Source organism: Podarcis tiliguerta, assembly GCF_965153285.1.
Source record: "Podarcis tiliguerta genome assembly, chromosome: 6".
NCBI classification, from domain to species: Eukaryota; Metazoa; Chordata; class Lepidosauria; order Squamata; family Lacertidae; genus Podarcis; species Podarcis tiliguerta.
The window spans coordinates 41,490,814-41,511,148 of NC_139539.1; the positions used below are offsets into that span (position 1 = coordinate 41,490,814).

At 43.2% G+C, this 20,335-nt stretch overlaps 1 protein-coding gene across 9 annotated transcripts in view; it reads right to left on the reverse strand.

Annotated features, from left to right (window-relative positions):
- SOX13 (SRY-box transcription factor 13) overlaps window positions 1–20,335 on the reverse strand; it is a 59,913-nt gene that overhangs the window by 20,040 nt on the left and 19,538 nt on the right. For 5 of the 9 annotated variants that reach the window (XM_083445564.1, XM_083445560.1, XM_083445563.1 and 2 more), the window contains 4 exons: window positions 6,140–6,347; window positions 4,930–5,035; window positions 3,718–3,804; window positions 1,449–1,621 (listed from right to left, as the gene is read on the reverse strand). In XM_083445564.1, the coding sequence (XP_083301690.1) occupies window positions 1,449–1,621; window positions 3,718–3,804; window positions 4,930–5,035; window positions 6,140–6,346 (573 nt within the window). In that variant the 5' untranslated portion in view covers window position 6,347. Of the gene's footprint in view, window positions 1–1,448; window positions 1,622–3,717; window positions 3,805–4,929; window positions 5,036–6,139; window positions 6,348–13,437; window positions 13,465–17,941; window positions 18,084–20,335 lie in introns of those variants that run through there. The other 4 variants (XM_083445556.1, XM_083445562.1, XM_083445561.1 and 1 more) reach the window with 4 other exon arrangements.

A 20,335-nucleotide genomic window follows, 5' to 3' on the forward strand; every position in this document is an offset into this window, starting at 1 on the left:
TATGCAAGTCGAGGTTCCATTGTATCCTACAGGGGCTGTCAACTTGTCTTAGTCCTATGACGAGTATAAACTGGCAACTAATTTGTACATAACTATGACTACTACTTGGTTTATCATTTCAGAAATACGACAGGTGTCAAAGTGCAGCTGACGTGCATGTTGCAATTATTCTTCCATGTTAACAACTGCTTGATCATTATAGACCTAAAAATGGGGATATGAACCTTTGAAAAGTCTTGATTGATGGACTTGGAAATCATAAGGTTGAAACAATAATGTTTTCTTAAGTTTTGGTGTTTTTTTTTCCAAAAAAACCTTCCTTTTGGTTCTGTATGTTTTCCTAATTTTTCCTCCATATTCACACATACCATGGAAACTGTACACTTTTTTAACATGAGGATCTAAGAATTCCAATAGGCAATGATATACAGAGAGATGAATCAACGTGATTCACAAATCACTGTAAAGTGGTCATAATTGCACTTAACCGTTACAGTTCTATAGACATTGATCAAACTACATTTATAATTCATGTAGCTCATTGTAAGTAGTTTGTGGAACTGAATTCTACATGCATGGGGAAAAGGTACTATCATTAATAGCTGGTTCTCCCACTCACCCCCAAATTCTCATGATTGCAAATACTGTGTAACTATAACCGTTTTCCATTTTTTAAGTCTACACTTGTAATCCTCGTGAGGCTTGCACCAGATTAAATATGCATAGGATTATGCTGTGTATGGCTACAGCTAATAAAACCTTTAACTCTTCCCTGTCACCATGCAGTAGCCCAGATCTACCTATTCCCACCAGCATCACCTCCCTGCATCACCAGAAGATAATACGATATGTTGGGCTCTCATGCAGAAAGAAAAGAGGCTACAGTCAAGCACAGTTGTTCAGAATCACTTGAGTTGGGGGATGGGGACTGGGACTGTGCTCTTAGAATCATAGAATCATAGAATCATAGATATGTGACTTGTGACCCTGTTCACTTTATACCAGTGCTGTTTCCCCATTCCAGATAAGGCTGATATTCAACTCAGTTTTAACCAGAGTCAATCCACTGAAGTTACTGGTCCTAACTGAGTCATGTTGATTAATTTCGATGGAATTGTACCTAGTAAAACTTACTTGGTGCCTACCTATTATTTGATTTGTGTAGTAAGGCCTTTAGTGCTTTAGAACAGATTGTGTGAGTGACTCTCACTTCATTGTGACTCCCACACCAGCCACACTACTTCTAAATTGTTTCCCCCCTAAATCACTTGAGATATGTAAAGTGCCAGTAACTCCTGTAGCACTATTATATCAGGGACAGAATTGACAAAATTCTTTGCCAAGGTCACATGGGCTCTGGCCAACCTGCATCCAAGCCACTTCCTGAAGATCTATCCCAAAGGTTGAGAAGAACAAACACAGCCCCAAAGTTGTGTTCTACTTCCTACCTGTTCCTGCTGCTGCCTGGCCAGTTCCATCTGTTGCTGCTGCTTCTCAAACAGCATAGCTGCCATGTTCTTCTGCTCCGAGTGGGCAGTCAGCAGCTGGTCCCGCAGGATGGACAGCTGGTTAATCATGACCAGCAGCTGCAACTCCTTCTCTGCCAGGCTTTCTTGGGTTCCTGGGACAAACAAGAGCCCAAAGGAAAAAAGGAAGAGGAAGAAGGACAGGAAGAGAGTTCGTAAATCTAGGTCTGCAACATCTAATTCATTAAGCACTTTGTGGAGAGTGAAGGGGGTTCGAACAACACACACACATTGAAAGAAAGTGTAAGGGGACTAGGTAGGTTAGCCCTGTGCCTGATGACCATTTGCACAGGGATTAAGGCTCCCTGTTCAGTTAACTTTTGAAGGGGATCTACTCACATGCTCATCTGCACACACAGAAGTCCCCATGAACTGGTGGGAGGCAGCAGTCAGGGTCCCACCTTCGCATGAAGTTCTGCCTGTGTACATCAATGGGCAGGTAGAGCCCCTTCACATATCAGCATATGTGCAGATGGCATGGGTTGGCACTGCTACACACGGGCAAGAAAGGCAGGGCTGGCTGATCAAGCCACACAACCACCTTCACGCATTCTTTAAACACATAGCTCCCTGCTCCCCGAGAGTTAGATAAATCTAGGTCTGCAATGTATAATCAATTAAGCATAGCTGACTGCATATCTTTTGATTCATTAAAAAGGTGGCTGCAATTAATCAGGTAGCAGATTTTTTTTAAAATAATAATAATAATAATAATAATAATAATAATAATAATAATAATAATTCTTTTTAATGCAGGTACTCACAAAATTGGGGAGCGGGGAGGCACCTTCTTAGATAAGGCATTCCATCATCACTCTCCCACCCAGAAGAAAATGCCTTTTCTAAGATGGTTCCTGCTGGGACACATGCATGCCTTTCCCCTCCTTCAGAACTATTGTTCTGTATGCAGATAAATGCAGATTTTAGTGATTAGCTGCTATACGGATCAATTCAAACTCAGTCAAGATTTCTGAGGATCAAAGAGGAATCCAGCAAGCCATGATTCCAAAGTGGACAGACCTGATCCCATCTGCCTGGACAAATGTTATGCTCAGGGCAAGGATTCACTCTGGAACCCATACAGGACTGGATTCCCAATCTCTCACGAATTTTCTTACGAGGTGGTTCAAGGCTGGCCGGCCTGTCTTCCTTCAAAAGCAATTCCAGTTGCCTAAGAGCAGCTAACTAGCGCATGGGGCTGTTTCTGCTGTACATACTGAAATCCATGTGGCAAATCCCACTAGGATTGATCCATTTTTAATGATGTGTTGTCACTCTTGGGGGGAATGTTGCTATTCTACATACATTTTAAGTGTATTTTACATATTTTACAAAGACTTTAAAGTGGGGGGGGGGTGTCAATGTAAAATATAAAATGTATGCAAAATTTTCCAGAGAACAGCAGCACATCATCAGGACCTGCCATTACTTGCTACACTGATTTCAGTGCATGTAGTGGCAGGAGCCCTTTGAGCTAGCTAGATGCTCTTAGGCAGATGATTTAAAAAAGTAAATGAGAAAAGATGGCAGGCAAATAGCTCTTTGACCACCTTATTTCCCCCCCCCCTTAATTTCTTATGTCAAAGTATTCTGTGTGGGGTTTAAAGATTATATATGTAGATTTGTCCTTGAAAACCTAAATGGAAATGGGATGAAACAAACTTTGGTTCCACCTTGCGATGAACCAGCCCAATACGGATTTTGTTCTGGGACCTATTCCTAGCAAATGCCCTAGAGAAATCATCACATGCAATCAGCTTTGTGAATTATAAATAATATGTACAATTCTCACCAAAGACCAAGGGTTCTTGCACCATGTGTTGTAGGACTACAACTCCCATCATCCCCAGTCTGCAAGGTCAGGGATTATGGGAGCAGTAATCCAGCAACTTCTGGAGGGCCTCAGGTTCCCCACCCTTGTATTAGAACATACATTTGCATGATACACTAGCTAATGATGGGAAGCCATGTCTATTTCATTGATTTTGTATCCTCTGTAATAAGGCAAAGCTTTATGAGCTATGGTGATATTAATTCAATGACAGTAGGCTTTGTAATTTAACTTAACTGATGTGGGGGAAAGAGGGGCTAGGGGTCCAATTGTCACTCTCTAACCAATGGAACAAATTATGCCTGCTCTCTGTGGTCTGGGCCTTAAAGCAGTCCCAGCCAAACCAGACCAGATACTCACCTTTCACATCTTTGGATTCCATTGGATTTTTCCCCAGAAGTCTCTCTTTCCAGTCACTGGACAGTAACTTCTCAATGGTCGGCATCACTGTAGAAATAAGAATGTTAGCGTACAACGTGTAGGTGGCTTTCTGATTCAAAAGGAGAAAAGTTTCAGAGTTTACTTTAAACAATGCATTCATCATATGGAACAACAGAAATGATGACTGGATCAGCTCATGGAGGACAAATCTCCAAGGACAGATTCCTCAGTGGCCAAGATGATTAGGCCTTTTTAAGAAACCGACTGCTGAAAGGTGGGACTGAAGGAAGGGGACAGATTATTCTATAGCTAAATACTTCAATTTTTTAGCATCTCGGAAGCCAAACCTTTCGATTTTCGAACGCCGAAAACCCAGAAGTGAATGCTTCCGTTTTTGAACGTGCCTCAGAAGTCGAACGGCTTCCGAGGCTCATTTCTTCAATGGAATTTGCTGATCGCCCATTGCGCCTCGGTTGTCACATATTTCAGAAGTCGAACAGTCTTCCGGAATGGATTACGTTCGACAACTGAGGTACCACTGTGTTATTTACTCTTTAAGTCGTGACACTTGGATGGCTGGACTGTTTGATCCAGTATGAGCATTCTAAAATTATTATGCACATTTGTTAGTATAACTACATCCATCTGCAGCAAAGGAGCCACTCCAAAAAGGAAATGATTCAAGCGGAAGGGGCCAGCATGGTGCAGCTGGGCTGTAGAGCCATCCTCCTGACAATGGCGTCACTACAGCTTATCTGGGTGAGGAACAGCAGCAATGAGGTGGGGCCTGTAAGATGCGCTGACAGGAGCACCGGATTGGCTCCAATGCTGCAACTGTGCAGCCTCAACCTCACTGTTCCTTTGCTGCCCCTCTTCCAGGCAAACTGAAACAATGCAGGTGCTAGGAGGATGGCTCCATAGCTCTGCCCTACCACACCAGCCACTACTGGATATATGAGTAGCTACCTTTCACTGCATCCCTCTTGACAGGACCCCCACAAGGTCCTTCCAGCAGGTTCTTTTCCTACTTTGCAACACAAGGGATTTTAACTAGAGATGCTGTGAATCTTGTACCCTGTGAATGCAAAGCTTGTGTTCTGCCACGCAATTATGGCCTCTTCCTAGAAAAGACGGCAAGAATGAAGGAGGTGGACTTAACTGAACGCAATGGTTGAAAAGCACCCTTCCTACCTTCTTTTAAGTTTCTATTGAAATCCAATTTTTCCCGGTTGCTCACTGCCGCCTCGAATGCAGAGTTCCTGGAATCTAATGCCTTGTCCACTGGAGATGCAGATTCCTGAAAGAGAGGGAGCCATTGAATCACCAATAGCCTTCAGGAAATTAAAAAGGAAAGGAGAACAGATAGAGCTGATCCTCATGAAATCTTCCTTCTGTGTTCGAGCATCCTCTTGAGTCAATGAGCTGCAAACTCACCTGGTGAATCAGGGTGCTCATTTCGAAAATGAGAAGATTGTGTCGCACCCACCCAAAAATCTTTTCAACTCACAAAGCAAGGACAAAATCAAATTGCTGCAATAGTATGTGGGTCAGCCATTAAAGTAGCTGAGGGAGGGAAGAACAAAAACCTATGGAACTGTTAGGAAAAGTTACACCTTTTTCAAGACTGTGGATTTAAAAAGGAAAAGTAAACATTTAATTATGGCTCGGATGTCAAAACATCATAGATGGGAAAACTAGCCCAGTACTCTTCTGTTGTGAGTAGTAGTGGCTCACCCAAATCTTAGGAAGAGGCACCTATAATTATTTATCTGTTATTTGACTTAATGGCTGCTCATTACAAAAGTGTTGAGGGGCAGCTCGTTAAGTGTCAACTTAACATTTTGAATTCCTTCCCGCAAAGCTGCTCTTTGCCCCCCCCCGATAGTGTGTGTGTGTGTGTGCGCGCACACATGTGTGTGTATCCCAAGCAAAGCAAATTAGCAACTTCAAGTGAGAGAACTGCAGGGGGGGATGGGGACAGGACACTGAAATCCTACATACTGTACAGTAATGCTGCTGGCTGCATCTATGTAAAAACCAAAACACCAGGAGGCAGGCCACATACCCATATTCACAGATGCCAATGTAATATTGGAAACTCACTCTGGGCTAGTTGAACCACTAGCTAAAGTAAGGTGGCCACTTCTGGAATCTGATTTGAGGTGTCCATTATTAGATATTTAATTTATTATTGTTGAATTGAATAATGCAATAGGGGAAGGTCTGTGTGTAAGAGTGTCCATGTAGAGACCATGTACTGCTCTGTCTGAGTTTCTTGGGCCAGATCTGAGTGGAATTATACATCCTAGTGGCCTGGCTTATGCGCTTTGAGTGCAGAAAATGTGGAGTGCCCTGCCTCAAGACAAGGAGGAAAGATGGAAGCCAATAGACTTTGTCCCACCTGTGGAAGCGTTTGGGGCTCAGTAACTTCACTCAGTGGCGATGGTGAATTGTGTGGTTTCTCAGAGCCAGGAGGAGCACCAGTCACCTCCCCCTGTGTAGACTGGTAGCAGCTCTCAGTCTTCTCTTCTATCTTAATGCTGCAGTTCACCATGTTCCCGGCTCCATCGAGCTCCAGCTGAGGAGAGGCAGGGCTCCTCATGGACATCCTGTGGGGAGAGGGGAAAGAGGGGGGAAAGGTAGGAAAACATCACATTGATGGATTTGCCTTGGCATGGTCAGAATTTGGCGTTAAAGAAAATTCCTGAATTGGGCCTCAGAGTGAAAATGGCATATATACACAGCCCATTCACACACTGTATGTGTGTTTCCTTGCACAGGAGTGATGTTAATGCCACAGGAGAACTGGCCCTTTCCAGGTCCGTCAGAACCAAAAGCACAGCAATGCAACTGCACAGCAATTTCCTGGAGCAGAAGCACAAAAAGGGGGCTTGGGGCGAAAGCAGCCATTGCAACTGGCCAAGTGCCACCATCCCTGCCACTCGGAGCTCTGGAAAAGCGCAGGGCAGTAATTACATAACAAACAAAGCCTGTCTCAAGCTGTGAATTAATCAAACTGCTGAAAATAAAACCTTCCTCTCAGGAACTTCAGACAAAAGAAATGAAAACAACAAGGCTGGCTGGGTAATGAAAAGCCAGCACACTGAATAGGGGACAAAAGGAAGTGGAACAATAGGGTGTTGGACAAAAGCAATAAAGTAAAAGGAAGTGTGACAGCTGAACAATGGGGCACTGTGCACGCCAGAGTTTCTGATCTTAGCAGGGCTTTTTTATCTCGGTTCCCTGCCCTTCTCTGAACAAATCATTGTGCTTTTCAGGCTATTGGGTTTCCTCCGCCGCTTGGTTTTTGGCTCCTACTGCCATTCCAGACTGAAGCCTGCGCCCTTCCATTTTCATCCCTGGTACGTTCCTATCCATGCCGCAGCCCACCAGAGACCAAATAGATTCATCTTCTGGAGACAAAAGCCATCCATGTGTTGGGGAGGAGCACTGATAAGTGACAGCAACTCGTCCCCCACCCCACCCCGCGAGGCATGCCAACTGCATTATGTAGTCTCTGGCTCGCGCGTCCGATGGCAACAAAGCAGGTCTCTCTCTCTCTCTGACACTGGTGCGCCGCTGCCACAGGAAAGAGCCTTTGCTCTCTGCTTCCTACGGCTGCTCCACATCGTGTTCAAGGAGCTTGGCTGGGGTGCCCAAGTCTCACACTGGGCAGTTTTCTGCATTCCTTGACAGCACAAAGGCACGTTACCGCAGCTTCGACCACTTAGTGAGAAGGTGAGAAGGTAATTAATGAAAAGTTAATAACTTCCAATTTCTGTTTGGCATGAAGGCTAGCTGAATGCATCCACCCCCACAGAGGTGTTTCCAATCCCCTTCAAGCTCAGACGGCAGAGCAAAGGATCAGCAGGGTCAGGAGAACTGCCATGGCTGATTGATTGATTGATTGATTTGATTATGGTGGCAGTGTCCAGAATTTGCCAGGCGCATTTTGCACCTGGATATCAGACACTTGCTACCAAGTAAAGGTGCCTGGGAGTGCCAAGATGGCGCCTGAAGTCTCCACCATCTGGAGGTACATGCCTGGGGATCCTTGGATCTTGACTGTTTTCACACACTGGCAGTGCATCCAGCAGAATACTATCCATTATATTTTATCCGAATGAATTTCAGGAACAAAAACATTCTATTGAAAAATACAGCTTTTGAGCTGTCTGTCTGGCCCTAAAATGGCAACTAGGCATTCCATTTGGCAACTATAACCTTGGTTTAAGGAGCCATTTGGCACCTAGCTTACATATCGGAGTTTCTAGTTAGGCGTCAAATGGCGCCTTAAACCTAGGTCATTAACCCTTGGGGTACCTTCCAATACTACAATGCTACAATTCTATTATCTCAGCTACATTGCTTGACTGTAGCTTGCTCTTATGACAATTCACTTGTCCCAGAAAGCAAGAAGGAAAGACACACACAGGGGAAATGGAAATGGTATTAACTATAGTTAATACCATTAACTGACCAAATCCTCTGACCAATACAGAGGATTTTTAAAGTGTGCTGAAATATACTCAGAGAAAAGCCATCAGTTTCATGGAGTTTATTTCAGTGTTGTGATAAAAACAGTCAGTCATCAGGTGTGTCTCCCTCTGGCCCCTCCCAGACCCCAGGCTATATATCCTTTATTCACATCCCAGGTCACACCTGATAGGCTAGTTCAAACTTCCCTTCTGGAGCTGGATTGATGGCCCCAAAGGCCAATCAGATGCTACATTCTAAAACCCTCCCTGCATATTATTCTAGGATCCAAACTCTAGACATAACATGTGGTCTGTTCCATTTGGGTGGCTTGTGGAAAGGCTACAGCACAGCCAAATATATCTGCACTCAGCACTGCCCTCACTTTGCTTGATGCTTGAAGGGGGGGATGGAGGACTAAGATGCTCAGCAAGGGGTCCACAGCAGCACAGAAGCACAAGAAGGGCGTCTTTTACTGTGCATGAGTCAGGCACCAACCTGGCACCCCAGAAATCTCTGAATAGTCGCAATTGGACCCATGGCAGTAGCAAATTGCGCTAGGCGCCTGCGGAATTTTGAACATTGTTTTGTCTCAGCAACTGGGTGATCCTGCACACAGTTCCTCATAAGGAAACCTCAGTGTGTTAAGTTTACTTCCTAAGATTCTGTGACTGTGTATGACTGCAAATGAGACATTGAAAAATAGGCCATTATTATCTCCACATTTTGCAAAGGGGGCGGGGTAGTGATGGAACTGGAGGAACTGTCATGGGAACTTTCTTAAAAGTTCACTGCAGGAGTCATGTGTGAATTAGGGACTGCCTGGTTTATAGCTCAGGGTAGCCTGCCAGATATTGTTGGGACTCCCAACTCCCACTGGATCTAGCCAACATGGCAAATGGTGAGGGACGACGGGATCTGTTGTCCTGAAACATCTGGAGGGCATTACGCAGACCGCCTCTGCAACACTGTTCTCAGCAGACAGCGGGAGCCCTTGAAGGGCTGTTATATAACCCACTGTGCAACTCTGTGTTTCTTTATTAAAAGGCAGTGCGTGCCAAACTTCCAGTGTGGCGCTAAGCTGCAGAACCACCAGCAAAGCAGGAAGCTGCCATCTAGGCATGCCCCATGACAGATTAGATTGGGTGAGAGATTGAGCATTCACTTCAATAAGCGGCACAATAGGCCTCAAAAGGAAATGATAGGGCACCACAGTCTGTGATCTTAGCAAGCATGCAAGAGCGCTGGGTGTGTTGTTGAACACCACATTCTTTCTGAACAGATATGTGTTAACCTGCCAGTGATCTAAGTTGCCCACAGTAGAAGAATCTGAGAAAGATGGCCTCCCAAAGGATTTACTGCAGTTTAAGTTAACTTGCCATGCCAACATTTCATGCCACCCCCCCCCCCAAAAAAATGCAGTGATAAATATGAACTAAATACAGGTGAGCTGACTTTTAGGTACACATTCCTCTTAAGAAAATTTATTTATTTACCATTTTATGTATTATATTGGTATGCTGAGACACTGGCTTGTGCAGTAGAAAGGAAAACTGACAAGATTGCTGACGTTTTATCTAACTTTGATGAATGAATATTGCATTTTAGTGTTTATTGATTGCTTTTATGTGTTTTATTTGCTGTGCTAAATAAATAAGCAAGCAAGCAATCCTGCCTTTCTTCCATCATAAAACCCCAGGCGGCATACAGACAGCTCCCAGGTGATCAATGACCAGATCCAGGCCCGCTTAACTTCAGAAAAATAGTGGCCTTTTGTGCTTTGCGACCGAACTCTGCTCCTTCTAAATGCTTACAAATGATGAGCAGGAGTGCATATTAACTAACTTACCCAGGAAGGATGGAGATATGCTGAAGATAATCCCCAGTGGAAACCAGATGGGATAAAGTGAATTTGCTTGTGCTTGGGGACTCATATTTGTGTAAGGGTTCATTGGACTAATATCATAGGCAGGCTATATCAAGCTTCCAGTCTGGCTAGTCCTGATATAAATGCTAGACTGAGCTTGGATTTCTGCCCTTACTTGTTTATGGAGCGGTATCTTCTACCTGCTATGCTTCAAAACTTCAGCTTCTCCAAAGGCCTACCCAGTCCAGTGCTCTGTTTCCACATGGCCAACTAGAGGCCTATAAGAAGTCCACCAGGACAACATGTGTGCAACAGTGCTCTACATTTGAAAGACCCAAAGTTCCCAGTAAATTATGGTTCCTGAACCTGTCATTGGCCTACATTTGCAAACATACTGTTCCTATTGCTTGCAACATACTTGTCGCAAAACAAAAGGCAGGTTTAGCAGCTGGTCCTCCATTTTCCATTTCTGATGCAAGGGATGTCAGTAGCATAAACAGCCCACGCTGTAGTAAATGGTACATGGAGGACCTAAGACCATCTTTGCCAACTTATCATACATTTCATTTTGCAGAAGTGCTCAAAGAACCTACAGAAGGTCAGAGTGAAAGAAACGTAAAAAAAGGTTTTTCAAGGCACCCCGTCCCGCAAAAGGCACAATATGCAGAGATGAAAATGAACTGAGCAGAAAGGAACCCATGCTTTCGTTCCAGTCCTTATTACTTCAGAAAGAATGCTGAATGCATAACCCCATTATGCCGAGGGGGAAAGAAAGCCATATTCTTGTTGCAGATCCCGCTCTCACGCTGGCTGGTATGCAGCCATGTAAGAGGGCTGCATTGTCATCCGGACAATGGGGGAATCAAGAACAATCAGTTGGTGGCGAGCTGAAAATGTATTCATTTTAAAAGAGAACACAAAGAGAAACTTCCAATCCTCCGGCAGGTCAGATTCGTATTGTACTTAACCTTTTGGTACCACTGGAAGTTTACTCTCAAAATGGGTCTGTTACTTTAATAGGTGTCTGTTTGAAAAGGGAGCCATTGTATTTTTATTACATGGTTTGCTGAACAAAAATACAGCCAGTTATCTTGTTACAAGGCTTGTTCCAGCACTGGGCCTGTTCCCCATTCTAATAGTCGCAGGTAGTTACCTCAAGGGGGGGGGGCGCTCTGAAGTGCAAACAATGGGAACCGGAACAATTGGCCTGGGACATGGAAAATGTCTTCCTGTAATAGGGCTTTCCTTTTAATGTTTCCTTTTCTTGCACTGGGTGGGAGGGCTAAGCAAAGCTTGAAGTCTTCGAATGTACAAGACAAAGAGAAGGGATGTGGCAGAGGCCAAGAATTTCAGCAAGATTCAAAGAAAGATTGGCACTGATGCGGGTAATGAAACACCCCGTATGCTAAAATAGTTAAGCCTACAAAGCAGTGACTTTTTAAAGTTATGAAGCAATTGTTATTTGTTAATTTGCATCTCGCCTTTTCACCAAAGGGTGCTCGTTTATGTAGCATTTGCACGTAAAATGTTTGGGGGTAAGCTTGCCTTTTCTTTCATCCTGATGACAAGCGGTCTTTTTTTTTTTTTTTGTCATTCCCTTTTCACAGAGACTGGATGGTGAGACTTAGGAGAAGTCTGTGACTTCTCCATCTGATTACAAGAAGCCGCCTTATACTAAATCAAACCATTAGTTCATCTAACCCAATAGTGTCTATCTTAACTGGCCATAGCTGTCCTTTCAAGGTCCCAGGTGGGGGTCTCTGCTAGCTGTGCAACTTGAGACCCTTTTCAAAGGGAGATCATAGAATCATAGAGTTGGAAGAGACCACAAGGGCCATCGAGTCCAACCCCCTGCCAAGCAGGAAACACCATCGGAGCACTCCTGACATATGGTTGTCAAGCCTCTGCTTGGCAGCAAATTCCACTGTTGAACAGCTCTTACTGTCAGGAAGTTCTTCCTAATGTTTAGGTGGAATCTTCTTTCTTGTAGTTTGGATCCATTGCTCCATGTCCGCTTCTGTGGAGCAGCAGAAAACAACCTTTCTCCCTCCTCTATGTGACATCCTTTTATATATTTGAACATGGCTATCATATCACCCCTTAACCTCCTCTTCTCCAGGCTAAACATGCCCAGCTCCCTTAGCCGTTCCTCATAAGGCATCGTTTCCAGGCCTTTGACCATTTTGGTTGCCCTCCTCTGGACACGTTCCAGTTTGACAGTGTCCTTCTTGAACTGTGGTGCCCAGAACTGGACACAGTACTCCAGGTGAGGTCTGACCAGAGCAGAATACAGTGGCATTATTACTTCCAGGATCTGAACCTACGGTCCCCTGCAGGCCAAGTATTTGCATGCTCTGTCCCAAAGTTATGTTATGTTCCCGTTCACCACTGCATCCTCAACTAAACAAATCCAAGTGCCTTGTCTTCAACAGCAGCACTCTGGTGTTCAGTGAATTACAGTATGTTAGTTTTGAGGCAGGAGGAGGTACATGATTTCCTAAACATTAGGAAATAACTATGTGTAGTTCAGATGAGAATTACATGAGGACACTGCATCATAGCTGCATTCTGAAGTTATGTCAACACAGATTATGGCCACATTCAACAGTCAGGTAAATTCACTTGCATTTCTGGACCATATGTGTCAATTTATCAGGGACCTATTAATTGTGATGTGATAAACAGACCCATCTGAAGCAGCTCTGAGCTATCTCTTAACCTAACTCGAGAGGTGTGATGCTGGTCACTTCTTTAGTTACAATGCTGAGCTGACTCAGGATCCTGGGTGCTTCACTGCTGCTTAGCAACAGCCCCTACAGAAAGATCAGTCTATGCTTCACTGAAAGGGTAATGTCATCACAAACCTCTAAATCTTACTCTTAACATCCTGACTTATACATCATGGGGCGGTGGGTGGGGGGAAGAGTTATCTCATAAAAATTTGGGCTTTGAGTGAATATACAATAACCACTGAGAATAATCAAAGCTGGGTGAATTTATCTGTAAGCCCAAAAAACTGAAATCTTGCTATGGCGCCAGACTCTCTCAACAGTGGCTGCACAACTTCTTTCTACTTCCATTGTTATTTCTTTGTGGCACACATCCTGCTATTCTCCCTCCCTGTGCTGCCACCCTTCCTGGCTAAAATCTATCTCTCCTGTTTATCCAGTGCCAGTAACAAAAAATAGCCACCCTGGGACTGGCAGCATGTGAACATTTGCAGGCCTCACATCTGGAAATGGCACCTTCTTGGATAGGGTGAAATCTCAAGGAACCTATGGCATAGCCATGTGTGGATTTGAAAGTCTGAAACGAAAGAGGCAGGGTGGCTGCCATTGTGTATCATTGCAATGTACCCTCCAATTTTGATGGCTTCAAGTCTGTTAATGGTACCTCAAATGGATCTGCATGGAACAAGATCAATAAAGTTTTGGTCAGTGAAGAATGGGCACAAAATTACTACCTTCCTTTGCATTATTAAGTTGTGACAGGATTATTTCTAAAAAAACAGCAGTGGCAGCAAAACCACCTTCCTCTATGAATTTGGCCATGACTGGAGAATCACTTCGGGAGGGGACAGTTTGCTTTTTGTGCCTCCAACTGCACAGAGACCAGCTTATCTTACACTGTCCGTCCCATAATAAAAACCTGTGGGTCCAGTATTTACCAGCCTCTTTGGCTTCAATACCAGCTGCCTTCCCACTCCAGCTGAGGGAGAGGAAAGGGCTGAGCAAGGGAAGCTGTCCCATGACAAGGAAGGAACACTCAGGTTTGCAGTGGGGTGTCCCAGGCCAAGTCCCTTCCTGAAATTGTGCCTGTCACCCACAAAAGAAGTGGGTGGAGTAAAACTCAAGCGGTGTTGCAGCACGTTGGATATGAGTAATGCCAGAACAATGAAGTCCATGGGTGTCCATGAAGGGGCGGTGCACCCCACCAGTAAACTATAATTCACAGATCCCCAGCCTTCATATTATTATTATTAGTAGTAGTAGTAGTAGTAGTAGTAGTATCTGTGCCAAAACCGGATCTGAAATGGATCTAGAAAATCAGATTCTTCCAAGAGTGCTTAGACTTGAATAAGCTCAAGCATTTGTAGAACCTGACACATGAAGCAAAATGTACAGGCACTGTTCTTCTAAGTTTTTTCTTAGTAAGAAACTAGCCTATTCCCCACTTTCAGTGTTTTACTTTGCCCCTCTCTGCAGAAAAAAAAAATCCTCTAGATGCCCATACTGACACAAATTCATCTGGGGAAGGGTTCTGAAGTGGTATTCCAACTGCTGGGAAAGACACATGTAGCATGGTGTTGGGTGTTTATTGGGCAGCGTCTGGGGTGGGATGGATCCTGAAAGACAAAGAGAGATGCCTGGGGTTGCCAACTCGTTGCTCCATCAGGGCTCCTGTGCCTTGGATGAAGGTGTACTTTTAGGTGGGTTATTAGGAGTAAATGGTTTGAGGGTTAACAGCCAAAATATGAGTAGAATAGAAATCCCCTATGCTACACAGTGTATAGCTAAATCATATTTAGGCCCATATATATGAAAAATTTTAATACACTGGATTCTATTCACACCAAACGTAGTACAAAGGCAGACTGCTCACAATGTCCATATTGTAAACGGAGGCTTCAGTTCATAAAGGTTTGCCTTGGCAAAAATGAGTGCACTACAGAAGAACCAACAGACAAAACCAACATGGGTTTTGTGCTCTATTTTTCTCCCCTTGGATTTGCAATACCCCCTTAGACAGACCATCAATGCATGAACAGACCAGATCGCCAACTCGTATAAATGAACATGATGGCACTAGCCCTCTGCTGATGATCATTTGATGACACTGTGCAACAGCTAAGAGAATAGCTGTTGATACAATCCCTCCTTTTATAGATATGGCTTGCCTTCTGTTTGGTACTAGCATCCTTGCATAGAACTAGTTGGTATTCCTGCTAACTCTGCAACAGATTTTAATTACCAGTTTGTATTTAAAGTTACCTGATTCCAGTCATTTTTTTTTAAAAGACATAGGAAAATCTATTGTTTATGAAGGAGCTAAGAACCCAGGCCCCTTATGGCAGTAAGAAAGCAATTACGCTAAGCATGATTTTCATCCCCCCTTAAGGTAGGCAAGAGTCTTTCTAATCAAGAGTGTGGGAATTTGGGTGCCTGAAGCTACCTATCAGGTGGAATTCTTACCACGCATCTACTAACACAGCCCTGCTACTCTGTGCGTTCAGCTCCAAGAAAACCTGGAGATAGCAAAGAGGACAACAGTGAAGGTTGACACTTACAGAGAGTTTGGTTCATTCCCAGAGCCCTGTGCCAAATACGCTAGTTTAACAGTGGCGTATGCACTCTTATGCTTTAAAAAATATTCTACATCACATACATTCTACACAAACAACAGTGATCTTGCAAAATGAACATATCATGGTAGCACATTTGCATAAGAATGTTCATTTATTGTTACAATATGTTGTACGTGGGACTGCCTTAGAAGACTGTTCAGACACCTCAACCAGTTCAAAATACAGTCACAATATAGCTGGCTGGAACCACTTGATGGGAATGTATTGTATCTGTTTTTAAACATATTCACTGGTTACCAGCCAAGTAAAATTTAAAGTGATGGTGTGTACTTTTAAAGTCCTGCAAGATTTGGACCTGGATACCTGAAGAGATGATTACTTCAATATCAAACTGTCCAAGATTTTTGTGATATCATCAATATTGTTAATCAAGAAAATAAATATTTTGCTTACATGTAATTGTCACTATCTGTTCTTCATGCATTTCATTTTCTTCTGACCTCACTCCTACCATCCCCCAAGCCATGTGTATGTATATATGATTGCCAAGTTAGGATCACAAGTCTTGCTTCTGGTGAAGTGGACTCTAATTGCAAATGCTTGTGCCAGACTACACACATTAGTCTTTTATGGTTGTTTTTGCTGCAACCCTCTAGAAAAGATGATACTCTGGGTTTCTTCTGTTTCTAATATCTGGTTGCTCAATCATAGGTACAGTCAATTAATAAGGACAGAGAGAGATCATGTCAGATACACTGATTTGGGCAAACCATGAGCTAGGCTTGTTGATTTTAAGCACGTCCATCGTTTGACTATGCAAAATGTGATGTTTCACAGCTGAATGTGTGAACTGACTCAGCTGCAAGGCACTGTGAGGTGATATGAAAGATCTGTCTGTTTGATGTGTGATGGCTCATTCACACACATATATCAACACTTGCTGATGCAAGTAATCAGTATGCATGGGAGAATTGCTTGGGACAGCTCCAAAGAAGCAAGAGAAAGTTGAGAGTTTCTCAGAGGGAAAAAATATAGTGAGGTTCAGACATTCCAAAGTATTAAATGGAACCTGCTTCCAAATAGCACAATGTATCTTCATCATCAATTTATTCATTGCCTTCTACACAATATCAAGGTGATATACAATAGAAACAGAAAAACAATATTTAAAGGCAACAAACAGCAGATACATTTAAAGCAAGATCAAAACAATACAAGATAGACCTTCACAGCAAAGACCCATATACCCAGAGGGGAAAGCCTGCAGTAACAAAAATGTCACCCACTTGCAGATAGTGGGTGCCTGTCATATCGGAATGGAATTCCACAACAGGGGCAGCCACATTAAACTCACTGCTCTGAGTTGTTCCAAGTCTTTGGAACTTGCAGGAGAGACTTTCCTTTTTCAGCTGGCTCTTAACAGTCTACAGCTAATGGGCATGCTCAAACCTCACTGGGGTGTTATTTGGAGTGGGGGCTGTCACTTTAGGGGATTTTATTATATATTTTCACACTTCTGCAAACCCCAGGGTTCCCCGTGGTTTCTCAGTGGCTCCATTTTGGCTCCTATCCTGTTGGCGTTTACCACCTGAGTTGGCTATTACAAGGAGTGATGAGGTTGAGAAATTACAGAACAATCAAAAGTACCCCATGCTTTTTATGTACAAAAAGTCTTGCTTTGAGTCAATTATTGTTGTTGTTTAGTCATTTAGTCATGCCCGACCCCATGGAGCAGAGCACGCCAGGCACTCCTGTCTTCCACTGCCTCCCGCAGTTTGATCAAACTCATGCTGGTGAGTCAATTATTACTAGTCCCTAAATTCAATAATAGAGGGATGTTCTATAAATTTTATAGTAGGACCAAGAAAATGCAAAATGACCAATTTTGATATAAGCATGAATCACTGTTGGAGAGGGACAGATGGCATAAAGTGGGATAAAGATCCAATGCCACATCTAGAGATGACCAGAGTGTTTCCATGAGGACTAAAAGAGGGTCCTCTTTACTAAAAAAAAAAATTTTAGGTACATGTTTATCTGTACTTACAATAATTTCTCCAATATCCCTTTGTGCCCTTGTTTAGGCACCATAAACACTGCAAAGCACTTTGCAATGAACAGAAATATTCTTCTATTAAAGTGTTTAGCTAGGAGTCGAGAAGGATAAAAAGGAACCTAAAAACCAACCTTGCCCTCAGCAGCTGCAATCCGACATCCCACTACCCTCCAACTGACTCAATATAAATTCAGCATTGAGACTAATGGCTGCCCCAGCTGCTGTGCCCGTTTGACAGTCTAACAACATAACTTACCAGCAATGTCAGAAGCGGCTCCACGTTATATTAAATGTCAGAGGATACACGCGAACACACATTTAAACACACATATTTGAAGACCAACAGGAACTGACTCAAAGCAAAAGATGCTTCCTGTCATTTCTTCAGCCGAAACCGAAGAAAAAAACCTAAAATTAAATCCCCACTAGTATATTTACTGCAAGTTTTTCATTTGTCCTTACCGCTCAGCACTCCACCATGGAGCTCTGGGTGACATACCTGAGCATATGCCACTTTTATCTTCCCAACATCCTTATGAGGAAAAGTCAACGCAGTGAGCCCCATCACTAACCAGCAACTTAAGACCAGAGCTCTGCATCGCTCTCTCAATCAAATCACTCTGGCTTGCTCCTATCTGCGTGTATGGGAAAGCAACGAGGAAGTCCCTTTGTAACAGACTTTCCCTTCCCATCCCCCAAATCCCCTTTTTCCATCTTCCAAATAAAACTGATGTAATGCAGTTCTTTGAGCTGATGACACGACCATCTCGACTGTCCTTATCTTTGTAAGAAATCAGTGCTCTAGCATCATATCAATGTGTGCCAATATGAAGCCTCCCAACCAATTCTAAGTATCAAGACCACATCACTGTTTATCAGCATCGCAGAGCTGACTTAAAAGTTCCAATTTTGCTCAGAATTTTTATCTGGATATACAGTGGTCCCTCAGGTTACATATGCTTCAGGTGACATACGCTTCAGGTTACAGACTCTGCCAACCCAGAAATAGTGCTTCAGGTTAAGAACTTTGCTTCAGGATGAGAACAGAAATCGTGCTCCGGCGGCGCGGCAGCAGCAGGAGGCCCCATTAACTAAAGTGGTGCTTCAGGTTAAGAACAGTTTCAGGTTAAGAACGGACTCCGGGACGAATTAAGTACTTAACCTGAGGTACCACTGTACTCAGAACAGCACCTCAATTGCTGACCTATTTTGTTTTCCCTGTTTTCTGTTCTCCCTTACATTGCCATTTATGAACCCGTCTCAACCTCTCTCCTCAATGTAAGAAAGCAAGTGTGGCTTCCTAGGACATGCAACTGTTCTGAAGCAGCAGCTGCCTTTCTTATCACGGGAAGTGCATGCACTGAACTGAAAAGAATAGCAGTTCAATGTCTAAACAATATCTAGCAAATTAGTCCTGTGGCACTTCACCACACACCTTAGGGCCCACTACAATCTGGATACTATAAGCTATTTTTTTAAAGATTGTGCATTAATAAGATACTTCCTGGAAACACAAGAGGAAGTATCTCATTAAATAAGTTGCAGCGAATGGTAGTTCATCTGAATGCAGCTCAGTATCAGAAAGTTTTTAATATTTGATGTTTTATTAGGTTTCTATATGTGTTGGAAGGGCCCAGAGTAGCTGGGGTAACCCAGCCAGATGGACAGGGTAAATGATGATGATTTTGATGATGGTGATGATAATAATAATAATAATAATAATAATAATAATAATACATTTATTATAATAATAATACATTTCTGTTGTATCGATCCTGCTGCTATTCCATAGACTAGAATCAATAGTACTCTGATTCAGAGAACAGATCACCTGCAAATGTGATTGCATGGACTTTCTCTTAGTGTGTAAAGTGCTTTACTTTCTCCTTTTTTCTATTTAGATTGTATCAATTTTTGCAAAGTTACAAAAATAACACAGCAACCAAACAGCCCTCCCAGCCCCTCCAACCAAAACTCATGTAATTATATATAAGCTAAGATTATTAATATATATACAGCTTTTTCAGTGCCTCCTCTAAGACATTCCCACCCTCTATGTCCAAGATAGATATGAAAAGAGGAGGGGGAAGTGGGGGAAAGACAGCAAAACATGAACCAGCTTAATTAGTTTGCATTTTCGCTGCCACGAGCTAGTTACCATATAGTTTTAGGAATGGAGCCAAAATGTTGCATATTTGTACTGGTGACTCAAGGCAATTGTTCTGTAACTGCTAGGTCTAATAAGTTCATTTCTCTGAGGAGCTGAAAGCCTTCCAACTTTTGAGAAATCTGTGCTTGGCTGTGGCTGCTGCTTTGAGGACCCACAATTTATGCCCCTGGTCCATTTGCAACTCCACAGGTAAGCACCCTAAGATGCTGTGAAGTTAAGCATTCAGGTCAAAATTAATCTTCCAACAGCCTTCTCATCAAAAGGATCTGAATACAAGACAAGATCAGAGCACACAGCTCCACCTATTGCTGAGCATCTCCAGAAGCTATTGTGTTCCAGGGATTCCTGACAGATGCAGTCTATCAGGAATCTCATATACATGTAATATGTGTAGCAGCCTTGACACAAGTTCTATCAATTTCACAGATGGAATCGCAGTCCTCCTTTCTCACAGCAACTAGTGACTAGCCATCAAACTGGAATAAACAAGGGGAGGGGGGATGCAGGGGTTATTAAGTACTCCAATTAAACATTCTGGGCTGGATTCAGCTAAGTTGTTGCACTAGCCAAAGCCAGAAAATGAGTCCCACGAGTGCAAAAGAATTTCCCCTCTGTGGGTCCAGAGAACCCCTAGAACGACAGGCAAAACAGCAAGGAGAGGTGAGATTATTTTGTCCCCTTGCCTTAATTTTCACAGAAGTGTAAGTCCTTTGCACCTGTTCA